Source organism: Eucalyptus grandis, chromosome 11 (assembly GCF_016545825.1).
Source record: "Eucalyptus grandis isolate ANBG69807.140 chromosome 11, ASM1654582v1, whole genome shotgun sequence".
Classification (NCBI taxonomy): domain Eukaryota; kingdom Viridiplantae; phylum Streptophyta; class Magnoliopsida; order Myrtales; family Myrtaceae; genus Eucalyptus; species Eucalyptus grandis.
This window is the reverse complement of record NC_052622.1, coordinates 8,785,324-8,803,175: the sequence shown is the minus strand read 5'-3', so window position 1 is coordinate 8,803,175 and position 17,852 is coordinate 8,785,324. Positions and strand designations below refer to the sequence as shown.

The 17,852-nt window shown below is 36.5% G+C and overlaps 1 protein-coding gene across 2 annotated transcripts; it reads right to left on the bottom strand.

Annotated features, from left to right (window-relative positions):
• Positions 1-7,555: 7,555 nt before the first annotated feature.
• Positions 7,556-16,409, bottom strand: LOC104431062 (protein ACCELERATED CELL DEATH 6-like). 2 transcript variants are annotated; one of them, XM_039304541.1, is made up of 4 exons: positions 16,215-16,409; positions 13,107-13,926; positions 9,181-9,701; positions 7,556-8,562 (listed from the first exon to the last, which is right to left on the bottom strand). In XM_039304541.1, exons 2-4 carry the CDS (start codon positions 13,903-13,905, stop codon positions 7,753-7,755), a joined length of 2,130 nt encoding a protein of 709 aa, XP_039160475.1. In that variant the 5' UTR covers positions 13,906-13,926; positions 16,215-16,409; the 3' UTR covers positions 7,556-7,752. The 2 variants fall into 2 exon arrangements, with proteins under 2 accessions (XP_039160475.1, XP_039160476.1); XM_039304542.1 differs by having other exon boundaries at positions 13,107-13,915.
• Positions 16,410-17,852: the final 1,443 nt, after the last annotated feature.

Sequence of the window (17,852 nt, the reverse complement as noted above, 5' to 3'; positions counted from 1 at the left end):
AATATATAAACAAATTCTGATTCATCATATATAGATTTTTTTTTCAAACTTATATATTCAAGTCGACCATTACGACTCTTCAATAAGGGGTGCATGGCAGAGAAAACAAGGCCTCTGAAAAAATTTTATTAAAGGTAGAGCATGTGATGTTCGCGGAAAATCGGGCACCAATTGAGGCTAGCATCTTAAATTAACCATAATCTCAGCTTTGACTTTTTCCAGACAATTTCTGTCTTGTTATGGGAGAAGGTGCAACTCACCCTTGTCTCTCCTTTTTCTTTTTCTATTTTTTTTAAGCTCTTACCGTGGGGGATTTGTATTTTCTCGCATGGAAATTGGTTTTAATTTCATGAGGCATGCCGCAACTTGATAAGCATAGCGCTAGTCATTCATAGATTCATTCATCACATGCAAGCATTTGCTCTTACGAAAGATGATAGACTTTTTTCTATGTGTGGAAAATGTAGGTTATCAAAACCATGTGTGCTCCTAAATACTAATGTGTGGTTCTTGTCCATCATGGAACATTGTGAAAGGGGTTGAGGTTTTTTCTTGTCAAAAGGACTAAAAGTTCAAGCCCAACTCATTTCAGCTCCCCTTGGCTCAATTGTTCATCCATATAATTTAATGTGGAACTAAGCATCAAGACGTTGATAGATGATCAATATTGTATTTGTTGTACTTGTATCGCCAACTTTATAGTTGTAACATTATTAATTGGGAGATCTACTAAGTAGCATCACTTTTCATCTTAGGCCTGGGCTAGGATAAAAGGGTGAGGATGAGGGCTTGAGGTCGGCTATTGATGAGGCTTGCGATGCCTGGTAGAGGGAAAAAGGAAAAAAGGAACAAGAAAAAAAGAAGAAGAAAAAAAGTGGGAAAAAAGAAAAAGAGAAGAAGCGGAAGAAAAAAAAAAAAGGAAAAATGAAAATAAAAAATTTGGAAAAAAATTAAAATATCATTAAAAATTATCTACATTAGCGTCTGCCATATTATGTAGGATATAGAATGTCTATATTAGCAATTTATGCCAAAATTGACCATATTGATTTAATTGGTAGATCGTAAAAAGATTTAGAATTCAATTGACAAAATTAAAAAAATTACAACCGAATTGATAAAGTGCAATTGGTTTAAGATTTTTTAGCCAATTTTTTTCACTCCTATTATCATTTCCCTTATATTTATTTGACAAAGAAGGAGCTGGAATACTTTCGCTAAAAAAAAAAAATAAGAAACGAAACGAAAGAAAGAGAGCACGGGTACCGCCATAGCTTAGGGATTCCCCACATCCTGGTGCCTTAGAACCACGCATCAAACCCCAACCACTAGGATAATGATGATGCATTTTCTTTGAAACTATGCTGCGTGGATTAATCTGTAACTTAGAGGGTCTAGATGACCAATGAAACATTGACACGCGGCGTTCTCCGGTGGGCTAACCCTTTCCCTAGAATCCAGCTCGCTCATCTCCATCGCCAAGGTGCTGAGCCCTCTCTCGTAGCTTCCACTGTCCGGCGCCATCGTGCCTGGCGACGACGCCGATGAGTTCCCTCCCTCAACCTTTGTCCCCACAGCCTCCCTCTCTTTTTGTAAAGCCCTTTTGTTGTCTTTGTTTGAGCACGACATCGCCATCGAACTCGATGCATGCAGTGGAACTCGATGCGGCGTTGAGCTCCACCTCGAACTGCAACATCCATGGTCACGGAGGGCATCGAGGTTCCAAATCTAGCGCCATACTTTAGGTATGATCGTGCAGCTGGTCCATCGCCAAGAGCCTCAATGGGGAGGCCAATATTCTAGCCGCCATGGATGAGCCAACAAGATGGGCACTCACTCGACTACGTTTGTCGTCTAAATTTCTAATTAGGATATAACTAGATAAGAAATAATATGAAATCCTGCAATTTTGCCATATCTTATCCGCTGCTTGATAAATTGCAGTAATAAAGTTTGATATGTTCATATCGTATCACATATATTTTTTTTGCATAAATCAGTGTAAATAAATCTAAAAGTTCACATACAAAGATACTATAAATCTCTCATGACACTATTCCCTAATTCATTTTTATTTGCTTTTGTATTTTATTTTTCCTCTCTTTTTTAATTATTTTCTTATTTCCCCTTTCATCAATCTCTAATAAAATTTTATGAAATAGTAAACTATACTAATATACCTAAAATACAAAGATACCTAAAATATGTAATGAATATAAATATATATTTATATTTATAAATTGAATATATATTATGAGATAGAATTAAAGTCCACTATATAGATAAAATTTTGAATTTCTTTTATTAGAATTCAAATATTATTTTATTGAAATATAATTTCAATTTTGTTAATTTAATAATTTTATTATTCGAGAAAAATTGGAATAGATATCTGCTAACAATTGGAATAGATATGAGCAGCTCCATTCATTGATTCTCACAACTCTACAATCACAATATTCTAGCCAAAATGGTCATCGGCGAGCACCAGTTATGCATAAGAGAACTCTCTTCAAACCCTACTTTAGATATTTACATTAATACTTCTTGCATTTTGACTACAAACCCCAATCCAAACAGGAAGTAAATCCTACATATGCACCAAAAAGCTTCCTTCAAACCATACTAGAGGCAGGTGGTTACCTAGGGGATTGTTATGCTAGTACGTATAAAGATCTTCCAGTTATGTTCAGGAGAAAGAATAATGCTTCAAGTCATTGGTTAATCTATTTTGGGACGAGGAAAGGAAAAAATCTCAGGACTAATCTATATCAATTTCCAAAAGCTTCTGCTAAAATGCTAATTCTTAAAATGATGAACCTTATGGAGAATGACCAGAAGCCAAACATATGTGATTTGTAACATACATTCACAAATATCATGTTGCTCATAAAAGAATGTGCAGTTATGCATGATATTTTTTAGTTACACTTATCTTAAGATGTACTATTCGCTACCATAGGTACAACCCATCCTGACATTTGAGTTGCACGTTTAGCAATATCATAAGAAGAAAAAAATTCAATCTATGTTGAAGTGTTTAATTCAAAAGGTACTTTAAAATACAGTTTGCTAAACCACTTTTAGGCATTCTTAAAGATCTGATTTGAAGGTCTGCCCTTACAGCTTATCACCTATGTGCAACTTTCCAATTTCCTCAATTTGATGGGAATGCAAGAGATGCAACTAAATATCTTACAACACTTAGCAACACCAAAGTGATTGCAATTATCTAAAATAAAAATACCAATAAAAAAAAAACCCAAAAATGTCCATCACCTACACATTGAAAAAATGCACATCACAAAAGAAAATGATTGTAATAGAGTTCCAACGAGTTGGCTAACATTCCCTAATAGCAAGTTATGTCCATTTAAATAGCAACAAGGCATTGGAAACCATTTAAAAGGTTCCACTAAGGGAATTCCCACGAGATGCTTGCATAACTCTAAGGTATGGCGAATTCAAAGGACGGATTTGCTCAAATCAGAAAGTAAACTCATATTTATGGTTGGAAAATGCTACAAATCTCCCATATAGTAAAAATCTAGAGTTACCTCCTCCAAGCTTGTGGACCATAGCAACCTCTTTTTCAAAAAATTTTACTCGCTTCCTTTGGCTCTTAAGTTCTCCTCTCAAAATAGAGAGGCCATTATCTACCATTGAAAAAATGCGCATCACAAAAGAAAATGATTATAATAGGCCGTGGAAAGAAAACTCTACCATGAAGCAATGCCAAAATGGAGATGCGTATAATTTGCAAATTTCCAAAACAATAAAATTAGAGATACTGTTCAAGGAGCCCATATAAAGGCAAAACCAAAGAGGTTATCCCAGTTCCTATTGGCATCCACTTGGAGCTCATGGCCATTCGGCTCATGCAAGCTCCGACCGCCATCCATCTCTTGTTATATTGTTTTGTGTGTCCTGATTTGTCTGTCGAGAGTCTTGACTCGAGTCCCAATCCCGTTCGGGCTGGGAATTTCTTGTTTTGATAGTGCACTCTACTTATTCAGTAACATGTTTGAATGAGATCCAATTTTGTTTCATTGTTTTGAGCCAGAATCAAGTCGTTCGGGCACTATCTCGCCTAGTCGAGGCTTGACTTTTCAACATCCGAGGCATAACTAACACCACTCGACCTGCGGCCACCCTCATGGTGATCCATAGAGGCTGCGGGTCCGTTTTGTTCCAGGGCACATGCGGTGGCCCTCGTGGCCATCAAGGAGTCGCCACCAGTCGGAGAACGGTTGAGCATTAGGCTCGGCTCGGTTGAGGCGGCGCCGTTGTGCCTCGGCTGGATTGAGAAGCGTGCCACCTTGTTGCTACATCACCTCCGTCACGGCAAGTTTGTCACTAGGTAGTAGGTCGTGAGGAGGGTCGGTCATCTCTAATCCGAGGCGGGCTGATCCATGGGTCTGGCCGACCCGGGCTTGTTTGCTCTTCAAGCTGGTTGTGTCTGGGCTGAACCAAGGCCATTGGGCCGGTCTAATATTAGTTTAGGTTTTATTTTAGGTAGGCTTGTCATGGGCTTTAAGAATTGGGCTGAGTTTCAATTATAGGACCAGCAAGTGTTGGGCTTAAGTTTTAGTTGGATAAGCTAGGCTTATTTAGGTTACACAAGTGTGGGCTTAGTTTTGTGTGGGTTGGGTTTATTTTAGTGAATGGTGTAGAGAATTTGAGAGGGCCAGATGCAAGAGGCCCAATTGGTATCCAAGAGCCCAGATTTGTGTGACCAGCGATAGCCCATGATTGGACCGGGCCTTGAGGCCCGCTCGGTCCCTATTTTTGGATTAATTTTTTTAATTAAATTAAAAAAATTCAAGAAAAAAATATTTTTTTCTAAAATTAGGAAAAAGCTTAAATTTTAGTTTTTGAGTAGTTTTCATCTTAAAATGTGTGAAAATCCTTCATAAAAATTATGCTCAAAATTAAACAAGCTCTCAACGATTTACCATAGGATTTGAATATTTTTAGAGACAAATGCTAGGTTGTTATTTGCATATTTCCATTCCCTTGCTTACCTAATTGCACACTTTTAAAATGTTGATTGTTGTACCCCTTTACCTTAGTTAGGGATGGCATTTTTCTTATTTCTTAGCATTTGATTCTCACTTATCCTTGCAATTTATTTAATGCTTTTCTTGGTTATTGATTTTTTTTTAATAATTGTGTACCTAGATAATCACCTCATATGTTAGTTGATAGGTTTGAAATCAATTTAGACTATTTGAAAAAATATTTTTCTAAAATGTGTAAGATTAGGTATCAAAAGGACACTAGTTAGATAATTAGTGTAATCAAGTCTCTCACCTTGGACTTTTTTTGTTGTGTAGGAAGTAAGGTACGCACTCATACCTCACTTAGTTTCTAGTCGGTTCCAATAGTCTAGTAGTGACTCCCCATAAAAAAAGTCCTTATAGTGTCAATTTAAAGCTAAAACTGAATATTCCAACATTGCACGGGGTATGGGTTTGAAAGAGCCTATTCTTAATCGGGTGCTTTAGGTGTGCCTCTAGGCAATACCCTTAAACCTATATGTTTTTTCCCTCTGGACGAAAAAGGTAGGCCGCAAGCCATGGTTTTTCTAAAAAAGTTATCAAAAAAAGTCTTAAACCTATTGTTAAAAAATTAATTCAAATTTAAAATTTTCAATTTTATCAATTTAATCCTACAACTTTTGACAATATATCAATATAGTCCTTCTAACCATTTTTGTTAGCAATCGTTGATGTAGATGCCAAGCATCCTACATGGCTTTGTAATTTTTTCCAAACTTTTTTGAAATTTTTCCTTCTTTTTCCTTTTTCTTTCCTTTTTTTTTTTTTTTTTTTATGTATGTCCCTCTGCTGGTTTGTGGCCTTGGCGAAGGCCCACAGAGGTTGTCAGCCATAGCCGAGGGTTGTGAAGTTGTCACCATATCTAGGCCAATCCTAGCCCTTGATGATGGCTAGTGAAGGGAAATAAGAAAAAGTAAAAAGGAAATTGAAAAAGAAAAGAAAAGATAAAAATGAAAAAAAAATCAGAAAATTTAAAAGATTACAAAAATTATCTACCTCGTATTGACCGTGTCATGTAGAGTGACCAATGTCTACGTCAACAAGAAAGTGTTCATTTTTTTTTTTTTTTTTTGGGATATAAGTAGTCATTTTTAGGAAAATAATTATCATTTATTTTTGTAACGATGCAAATTATCATTTTTAAGAAAATGTTTTCTAAATTATTTATTTTTCGTGAAATAATCACGTGCCTATTCTATATGTCAACAATAACCAGCATTGAAATAAAAGAGATCAGATGAAAAAAAGTCATATATCTAGTTACTTCTCAATTTTCCCTCTTTTTGAGTTAGTTATTGCAATGCCTTTTTATCTCGCCCCTTGACTACATATCTGCGTGTCCGCTGCTCACTAAATTATATCTTGACATGAATTGAACACCGGACTCATTTGCATGAATAGAAATTGGGTGCCTATTGCCAATGTCAATTCCATGGAACACATAAAACGACCACTCTCATCACAAAATGGTAACGCAAACAAAAATCATGTTTATGCTATTCGATTTAGTGTTTCAATAGACTGCAACCAGAATCCTTTCACATCTCTCTAAGCCAGACTAAGAAGTTGATTCGACGTTCTTATACATGCACAAAAAGCTTGGCCTTTAAACTCTCGTCAAATTCATTCAAGTTCCTCTACGGGGATTTTTTTTTCCGGTTTGTTTGGAAAGGAGAGAAATAATTAAATGAAAGGCTTTTTTGAGGGGGGTGGTGGATTAATTATTATTATTATTATTATTTTTTTTTGTGAAGAGTGAAGAGAAATTTTTTTGGGTAAAACTTATAATGAAAGTGCAATCGAATATTAAAACTTATAAAAATGCAATCAAATCACAAAAGTTGTTAAATTGATGCAATCAAGTTCTTCTGTTAATTTCATTTAACTTGCTAACGAAAAATGCCGACGCTTTTTTTTTAATGTTTTCTCTCTCCTACGTGGCGATGACGTAGCTAAAATATGAAACACAAGGCTAAAACGACATTGCTCTCTCTCTCTCTCTCTCTCTCTTAAATTTAGCTTCTTAAATTTAATTTAAATAAATATTGTACTGAAATTTAGATTGAAATGATGTCATTTTAGCCACATCATCGCTGCATAGGATTGAAAAAATAATAATAAAAAAAGATGTCTGCATTTTCCATCAATCAAGCTAGACAGAGTTAAGGATTTCATTTTTGCAAATTTGAGGATTTAATTACACTTTCATAATAAGTTTTAGAACTTTTGGTACATTTATTCATTTTTTTCCCTAGTTTTCTTTGCCCAACATTCAACTCGTAGAGTAGGTGACGAAAATTTCTTTTTTACACACAGGACATGTGAGTGCCTAGGATGTTGGGATTCAAGAGGGCTGTAAATTGAACTGGTCCAAGGTAAATCATACATGGCCACTCTAGACGAGTGATTTTGTAAACCCACGAGCTTCTACTTGATCAAAACTAACAATTTGATTCCAGAGTGAAGGAACGGATGAAATGAGCCATTCATCCATTTAATTTAAACGTCATGTGCATCACTATGGAACTTTATAAAACTATAATCAATTATTCTAAAACTTAAATTATCAGACAATAGCGAGGCTTGATTCAAATACTTCAGTACAAGTACTTTAATACTCATCTTCACTCATAGACTCAGACTTTGCTCAAAGATAGAACTTATTAACAGATGAAGCAAATAAGACCAGAAATCAGTGATTTGAAGAATGTGGCGCATCCTCACATTTCGCTGTTGCCGAGTCGTCAGTCTTCAATTCACCAGCACCATCCGCAGGCCGACTAGCGAAGGTCTCGTTCACCCTTCTGTCATCTTCCGTGTCATCATAAATGTACGTCTCAACTCTCCACAATTTAATGTAAGCGAGAATAAGCCATAATGTCAGACGACGGATAGGACAGTTTTGGATCGTGATAAAGACGGGAGGGTGCTCTAACAATATAGCACCTGAGATAATGAGGAGGAAAGGGAGTCCCAAATAAAATATGGTGTTGGCAAGCCAAGAGAGTTTGCCAACGGTCAAGGTCACACCAGTTAAGAAAGCAGTGGATATCGCCAAGAGTGCAATTTTTAGCGGCAGTGTTGTGTGCTGGAATGCAGTTACCGCAATTTCGACGTCGACTAGCCGTGCCCAGATGAGGTTGACGACCACAGTCATTGAGCAGAACATCGCGATGGTGTTGCAAATCACGAAAGCCTGGAACATTCTCTTGTCCAGCATCGTAGCCATGCCCAAGTCATTTTCGGGGGTTTTGTCCGAGCCGTTAAATCCTCCAGGAACTGCAAAACCAGCTCCGAAAGTCACTGTGGCCACAAGCATTGCCACCAGCAGACGGCACTTGATGTAATCCTTGACCATGTCACTGTCCGGCTTGTTTCCGCGTGAGCGGACTAATGATGAAAACTCTTTATCTCGATCTTCCGGCCTAACTATGGGTAACTCTGTGCTTACAGGTGGAACTTTTCCCGCAACCGAGCAAGCCAATGCTAGGAGTACCAATTGCTGGGATCGGAAGCATGTAAAAAGGGAAAAAGAATAAACTCATACCATATTGATAACGGGAATGAACTCTGGAAACTTTTACTTCTAAAAATGCAGTTTCTGCTCTTTTTGAAGAATTAACACGAAAGTACCAAGCTCATTTTAGACGAGAAAAGAGGTATGGATAAAATGTATGTGGCCAATCATTTCACAGGTCAACATAATAATAATGACACGAGACTGTAATACATTTGGAGCGGTCAAATTTGCCACATTGACCCCTGGCTTTTTATGGAAAACAGAATGCAACCTTGACAACCTTGACCGTATTAATAGGCTCAATTAAAAGAAATATATAAATTGTTATCTCTGTATTATCAAAGACACTTTACTTATTTCTAACTGCAGAGAAGCATGATCGCAAACTTTAAGTACCTCCTATTAAGACTAGATTATAGACCTGTAAAACATTTATCCGAGAGGAGTCTCGGCTGTTAAAGAAATTTGATCAATACTTCAAATGTCCAATTGGCTGGGAGACATAATGATTTGAATACAAGATCTGCCTTAAATAATGTTTTAGTCTACGAAATCTCTAGTAAGTTGATAAATAAAATAGTGATTGTTCGTGTTACCTACCTGTCGTTTCGTATGCTCCATTGCCATGTGTCTTCGAGCAATGTCAAAAGCAGTCAAGCATTCGTTGTTGCAAACTCTGAGTTCAATTTCTTCACTCCACACAAGATGAATCAAAGCAGCGGGTTGTGAATGCACTGCAGTCAAGTGCAAAGCTGTATTTCCAGCATCATCTGGTGTATTTAACTCCCTCCCCAGTTTTGGATCTCTGAGTATATATCTCACTACAGAGGCTCTCCCGTATTTTGCGGCGACATGAAGAATGGTTTGCCCTTGCTTATTTAGCCTCGTTGATACTGGTTTTAGCTTCTCGATTAGGTGAACATGACCCATCTTGCTCGCAATATGAATGGGAAGATCTCCATTCTTGTCCCATTCTCGGGCCAAATATTCAGTTTCTGGTCGTAAGAATTCGAATACCCAGGCCCGATTTAGGAAAGCTGCTGTATGGAATACATTGCTGCCTCCAGAGTCGGTCATTGCAAATAGCTTCATGTTTTTCTCGAGTATCAACTCAACTAAATCTGAGAGCAGGAGCTTCAAATTAGGGTGGTTGGGGATCGGTTTATCTCAATATATTTAAACGCTTCCCTTCTTGGAATAAGGACATCTTCAACGTAATCTTAATCACTACTAGAATTGATAGTCGACAATGACAGTTTAGATTGCAATGATGAAATTAGTTAATGACATCAACATGTACTTAAGATTTTATTATAAAAATCTTACTAAATGACATAGCAATTTATGTGGCATTTCCACGCCATGAAGTATCTATAGAGTCGGCAGATATAATGCAAGCTAGGGCAAGATCAAGAAAAGGAAAATGATCTTTTCATATTATGTTCGTCGAATTCTAGCAAGTATCAAGCAAACTTATTCTATTGTCAAGAAAATTGCAATAGCCTCCACGCCACCGTCACGAAATCCCCCTTAAAATTGTTCCACCCTCTTCAGACTGAACGTCATCTTCTTCGTAAACGTATACGGCACTTTTTCAGCTCAATTAAGAAATCATCTACATACCGTACCAAAACTTTTGAGTAAAATCTAAGTCAAATTTGTGACCAGAATCTCTTTCTAAGATAGTAGAGCTTATAAATGACAAATTACAGAAAGGAAAAGGCTCTACCCAAAAAAAAAAAAAAAAAAAAAAAGAAAAGTTGGCCCCAAATATAAAAATCTGGAGGTGCTGCTAAAGAGGTTCGATAATATGGAATGGACAAAATATATTTTGTGAAATTTTAGTAATCCTGGGAAAGATATTTTTACTCAATAAATCACATAATTTCTTCTATCTTGTGTGTATATTACATGTAATCATTTATCCTAGTTATAACGACCACATATTTGAGCTGTGATGACACAACACAACAAAATGAGTCTCATTTCACCGTCAGAAAAATTACATCCATAATACTAAAAGTTCAGTGACTTTTGCAAATTAATCAAGATAGTTGTAACATTTATATAAATAAATAAATAATTTTTTTCTTTAAGAATTGTCTCTAAAAGTGATGTATAGGACTCTAATTTGTAAGGGAATGATTATTTTCCTTACAAATAGTGTTTTTCTTCCACTTTCCGTTTATTTTGCTTCAACTTAGGACTTATGTTTGCCTCATATACCATGACTTTTGTTCAACAAAAGTGACTTTAGTTTTATTGAAATTAGTTCTAATGAGTTTCAAAACTGCAAATGAGCAGTTATTGAAAATTCTACATTTTCTATAATACTTCCTATAAAATATACGCTAATAATATTGTTAAGTACATACACAAATTCTATGTGTCATACAGCCAAGATAATTAAGAATTTTCTAGCTGTTATCGAGTCCCCTATACTTTACATTAATATATAACATGAATTAAGAATTTCGCATTTATTCTATTCAAAAGACGTAATTTGATATGAAATAGAATACTGTTTGACCACTTATTTATTATAAAAACGCATTTCAATTTTACACAAAAAAAAAAAAAAAAAAAAAAAAAAAAAAGTGCTCGCATGACAGATGCCATCATTCTTGAAATTGACGGAGCAAAATTGGACACAAATTTCAATTAAGCAATATGGGCAACCGGTTGATTCCGGATACAATAGTGAAAGAATCTCACTAGATTTAAAGAAATAACCTTACCTTATTTAATTGATATGAACCTTAAAAAAAAAAAAAACTAACATGAGTACCTAATTAAAGTACCTATCTATAGAAGCACATGCTACCGGCATGTTTAACCGGTAACCCTAGTTCTAGACACTGTGCACAATGCTCAATTCATTCCATAATACTATCTATTGTACAACAGTTAATTCAGTTAAAAACCTTTCAATCATACTAATTTAGTTCTAAACGTTTTGACAACTTGCCAATTTAGTTATGAATATTTTAATTGTGCTAATTTAGTCTTAAGCATTTTGATAATATACTAATTTAGTCTTAAAACTTTTAACGATTTGTCAATTTAGTCATTTCAATTAATTTTTACTGGATATCACTAATGTGATGGTCTCGTTAGTGCCGATCATCCTATGTGGCACAACCAATGCTGACGTGGATAATTTTTACATTTTTAAAATTTTTTGAGTTTTTTTCATGTTGTTATTTTTTTTTTCATTTTCTATTTTTTGTTTTCCTTTTTCCCTCCACCCACCATCAAAGGTTGATGCCCGGCGGAGGTCGAGCAAGGGCAAGGGTTACCCTCATCAATTCGATGAGGGTGAGGGCCACCTTTATTAGATCTAGTGAGGGCTACTCTCACCTAAAGTAGACAAAAGGAAAGAGGGAAAAACAAAAAGAAAAGAAAAAGACAAAAAAAAAGAAGAATAAAAAATTGAGAAAATTTAGAAAATCTTATAAAAATTAGCCATGTCAACGCCAATAGTGTTGCGTAGGATGGCGGAAGCGGACTAGACCATCACGTCAATGATTTCCAGTAAAAATTAGTCGGAATAACTATATTAACAGATCTTTAAAAGGTTTATGATTAAATTGGTAAATTATCGAAATGTTTATATTCAAATTGACACAATTGAATAGTTTAGAACTAAATTGGCAGTCGTACAATAAGTTCAAGACTTTTTGGACAATTCTCCCTATTTGATATGACTATAACACCTAAATGCAATCCACCAATCTAATGATAGTGAACCTTACAAGTTGTAAACTTGGGATCCATGGCTTTGGCAGCCAAAAAATTCCACATAATTGATTATTGCGTGTCTGATGAATTTCATCTCAATATTATTAATGGTCAAGGTAATTTACGCTGACCGACCAAAAAAAAAAAAGTAATTTACGCTAGATTACGGTGTTGGCATTTTTTTTTTTGCAAATATTATGATAACTGTATTTATTTAAATAAATAAGTAACTTTCTTTCTTTATTTAGATCCACTTTTTCTTAATTTCTTAAATACCTAATGACTGTTTGTCAGAAACAAAATAACGGTCTACGATGTTCCATCACTTTGCTGAGAGTGACAGAACCTCCACCTCCTCTTTTTCCATTGAGAAAAATCACACCCGCGCGACCTACAGGTTTGCTACTAGTTTATAATTCATGCCCTAAACTTTCAGTTGTTCATTTTGGTTCATGGCTCATTCGCTTCAAATATAGCGTCATTGTTAGATTCTAGATTTTCATGGTCGTTAGTCTTAAATATTTGCACTTTATAGTTTTTCTAATCAAAGGTAAACAGCACACAGGTTTTTATGTACTTGTAATATTTAAGCTGATCTATTATGTTCTAATGTTAATAATTTGTTTATCATGTGGCTAACCGATGGGTATCCAACTGCGGGGTAGGAAATTTTCAGTAAAAACCGGCAACGGGTTCGAGTAAGCGCTAGAAGTTATTGCACAGATTTGGAACGAGTTAGTCTACACAGATAGATAATTTTCACATAAATAGAATTAAGTACATACCGCAGTTGGAAAACGCAATGGCACCATGAATGGGCGGCAAGCCTTCTATCTTTGATGGTTTCAACGAGGGCGAAAATAAAACGTCATGCATTTTGGAGTCGTTGGTGTTGACGGCTAGGTACAAGGGAGATTTCTGAGCCGCGTTCTGCCAGTACACGGGCTCCAAATCTTCGCTCAACAAATAGCGCACCACGTTGGTGTGACGATTGAGCACGGCCTCGTGCAAAGCGCTATTTCCACGTTTGTTCTTCATCCTCAGGATGTTCTTGTCCCGGCGAATCAACATCTCAGCAGCTCTAGTAGATCCCCCCGAAATAGCGACGAAGTGGAGTGGGGTATTTTCCCTATCATCTTTGGCGGCTATGAGGTGGTCACCAACAGAATCAATCAAGAGCCTTAGAATATCGTCCTTGCGGTTGATTGCTGCCCTGTGGAGCAGTGAAAGGTTCCATTCCCATCGGGTTTTTAAAACGGCCAACAGATCGATTTGACCAGCAAAACTTTCGATCTTGGAGAGGAACTCGTCAACATCGCCGTGTTTGACGCCGTTGACGACACTCACCAGTTTTCCAGCAAAAGCGTAAACTTCTGCTGGATCTTGTCCTGACATGGTTCGCGAATCCGCCAATGCTTTATCCATTTTCTGCTGTCGACTCCTCCAGATTTCTTCTTCCTTCGAAGAAATTATTTCATCCCCTGACACTTCATTGAAAGATCCTCTTTCATCCCTCTCGACCTCCTCTGCGGTCGGCCTGCTCATTCCTCCGTCCGCCACTTGTATAGATATCTCAACGTCCATTGAGCACAAACTGTGCAGGTACTGTAGTTTATTAATTAAGTGTTAAATAATGCATTCGTCTAATTATTTAAACTCTTATAATAGCTAATAGTGCTCCTTCATAATTTCATATGGCATAAAAACAGAGTTTTGAGTTTTTGTATAATGGGATGAACAAAGAAAAACAAAGGCTACATCTCATATGCAACTCCCGGACTCCTAACACCCACTTTTATCTTCCAAAAAAACACAAATTGAAGCCCCGTAGATAAACTTAAGGGAATAACAAAATCTGGTCTCTGAAAGAATGCTGCATTGGCTTATCAATCGTCACACATTTAGCCTTCACGGGCTGAGTTGGGTTTTCACCACTTAATCTGGCCTCAACGTTTCAATAATCTCGCCAACTAGTGGATCAACTGCTGTCCTAGCATCAGTCTCTAGGATGATTCTTCAGATTTTGATAACTCATCAATGGAAGAAAAGCATGATGCTTTCTTCCAGTGGTGGTGCTAAAAGAGTTTCTCCGTGGAGGCGACGAGAGAAGGAAAGTTTTTTTTAACACCACGAAACTTCATTCACGGTCCTAAAGTTTGATGTTTGCTGCAGTTATGCTATTTATCTATTGAAATTTACTGTTTGCACCACAAATCTAATGTCATTCAGTCGGTCCACAACTCCTATTTGTGTCAATTATCGACCAAAACATTTTACATGTACGAGAAAAGTACCAAAAAAGTCCTAAACATATGGCATTTGTTCAATTTTAAACTTTTTAATTGAATCAATTTAGTCATAAACATTTTTATATTGATACAAATTCAGTCATTTTGGCTAATTTTGCTCGGTTGGCATTGACATGGACACCGGCCAGTCAATAAACACTAACATGGCAATTTTTAAATAATTTATCACTTTTTCCTTTTTTGTTTTGTTTTGTTTTGTTTTCTCCCTTCTTTTTTTTTTTTTTTCCTTTTCCTCTTCTTCCTCTTGACCTTCTTCTCTTACAATGGCCAGCAAGCCTCCAACGGCTCGCTGACAGTGGGCAAGGGCTGTGACCCTCGCCAGCAATCGGTTAGGCCCTCGCCCAGTGATTGGCGAGCCTCCTAAGACTTGCCGGCCACTGCAAGAGAAGAAGGCTATGAGGAAGAAGAGGAAAAGCAAAAATAAGGAAAAAAAAGGGAAAAAAAAAGAAAATTCAAAAAAATTCAAAAAAAAAATTAAAAAATTAAAAATTGCAATGTTAGTGTTTGATAGTCAGCTGATGTCCACGTCAATGTACACTGGCCAGCCAATGTCACATCAGTGCTGGTAGACAAAAAGTGGCTGGAATGACTAAATTGGTATTAATGTGAAAAGATTTATGATTATATTGGTTCAGTTAAAAAGTTTAGTATTGAATTGGTACCAATACCATGGGTTTATGACTTTTTTTGTACTTTTCCTTGAGTTAATTTACAACTTATTTATAGTCACATAATTGACAAGCCAAAACTGTCATGTAACATGAGTTTGAATCTTAGTTTGATGAGTATGGCATGGAGCACAATTTTTTCCGTGCCTTACGCATAGCAATAAAATGGTGTTGTTGACAAGAAAAATAGGACGTTGCAAGAGATGGAATGCATCTTATTGGTAGAAAGCAAAATTTCTAAGCCTTTTTTGCAAAGACCATAGACACCTCATTAAGAAACGTGTTCTCTTGCGACCTATATTGGGCAAGATTGTCTTTGAGATTTACGAAGGTAGGAAGCCCAATGTTTCTTACAGTCATAATTTTGGTTGGGCTTGCTCTGTCCTTGAGAACGCTAGTGATCATGTGGGAAATTTTGACTCTAAGTCGGATAAAGGTATTTTTCTTGGATACTCTTCTACTAGCGAAGCATATAGGGTATTTCGTGAAAGAACCAAAACGATTGAAGAGTCTATTCTTGTCATATTGGATGATCCCCTGTTTCAGATTACGTTGTTGTGGAAGCAGGTTATGGAGAAGCAGAATCTAGAGAAACTGGTCCTGAAATGCAGGCTATGCAGAAGCCGACTCTACAGAAGCCGGCCATCCTACTAGTTTTACACCAAGTGCTTCTAAAACACCAGCAGCCCAAGTCAACGCTAATTCACATATCCCCCAAAATGCGCATCAACTAGCAAAGAAACAGCTTTAGATCAGCTCATCCAAAAGTTACCCGAACTGTCAAAACAACAGAACTCAGTAAAAAAAAAAAGCAGTGGAAGCAGCATTGTAAAACCGCAGATTTCAGATGAATATGGTAGCACATGAAGAACACTAAAGAACGGAAGCAATGAGTCCAGATATCAGAGAACAAAACCTGAAGAAAAAAGAAGGGCAGAACTTGAGAAGAAAAATATGGTGGTGGAACTGGAGGATGATGCTGATGCTGATACTCTGGAGTGGAAAGCCTGGTGGCGAAGGACTTAAAGTGATTTCACTTGTTTCGGAATGGGTGATGTACACAAAGATGGGTTGGTCTTTATAATGAAGCTGTAAGATGGAAGCTACCTGATGTGGGTAATAACCGGTGAAGTAAACCAACTTGGCTCGTTCTTTAATTTGCGAAGACTGAACGACCAAAGGTGACTTTTTAAGTCAACATAGTAGGTCAACTTGATCTATTCGATTTCGCACACGTAAAATATCATAATAATGTTAGATCTTAATTCAGGTGCAATAAATTATGCTAGACATCAATTTTGTTAGCTTCCACGAGAATGCGAAGAAACATTTGATTGCTATTGGAATACACGGGAGTCCTTTAGCCGATAAATATGATGTAGTTCCTTTTATCACAAGAGATCATTTTTTTAATCCTTCGTGATCAAAAAGGTGTTTACTGATGGAGGTTTATAGGGGTTTGATTATTTGTGGCTTTTGCCCTTCAATATACGACTCATATCTATCACCATTGATCGGGTTGTCATGGTCTAAAAATTAACTAATTATCCATCTCGACGGTGGTATATATGAATTGCTCAATAGAGAGTACACAAATTACGTATTAAACTTTTTTCAAAACCACAATGACCAATTAAACAGCGAGGGAGGGAGAGAAGGGGAGCTACGAGGAGGAATCTGCTCCGTTGGAGTGCAGAATCGCACCTTTTAAGACTTTTCTCTCGGTCGGCCCAACTTGGTAGACCTGGCCAAGAATATCCACTGATGTTTTCTCGTGCTTTGACGTTGACGTTGACGTTGACGTGGAATAGTGAAGTAGGACAAGCAAATGAACAATGGTTTTCTGTTTGTTTGATAAGTGAGAGATCATGATGATGGTGGGGTTGCTCTCTTTCTTCCATATATTTTCACTGTGCCGTCTTCTTCATTTGAGCTGGAGCTGGTTTAGCCTGTAGCTTGATGACCCAGCGACTTTAGGTGCAATTGCTGGTGAAACTCAATAATTTTTTTTTGGCCTTTTTTACAGCCGGTGAAGAAAGAGCAGCAGCAGCAGCAGCAGCAGCAGAGAGAGAGAGAGAGAGAGAGAGAGAGGAGAGACAGAGAAAACACGTTAATAAAAATGTCGCTTGGATGCGTTTATGTAGTGAAAATTAATCACTGAAAATATTTTCAAAAATTTAATTCCAGATAAAGTAAATAAATTTCTGGTGTTTGTTCATGCAAAAACATGTTGAAGAAAAATTAATTTTATAATTTTGATAGCAAGTGAATCCACTAAAATGCGTTAGTAAAGTCTAATTTAGGCTAATTTAATCAGTAAGAAAAAAATTAGAAAAATGATATCTTACCATAAACAGAATTTTTTTCCAAATATAAATTTATTTTTTAAATCCAGAGAAAATATTTTCGATAAATTGACTAATTTTCTGTCATCTAAATACTGAAAAATGGAAAACTTTTTCATAAACCGTTTTCCATCAAATAAATGGGCAATTGATCCATCTCTAAAAATTTGTGATTGTTTGTTTCTTAAAAAACAAAAGGCAAAGAAGTT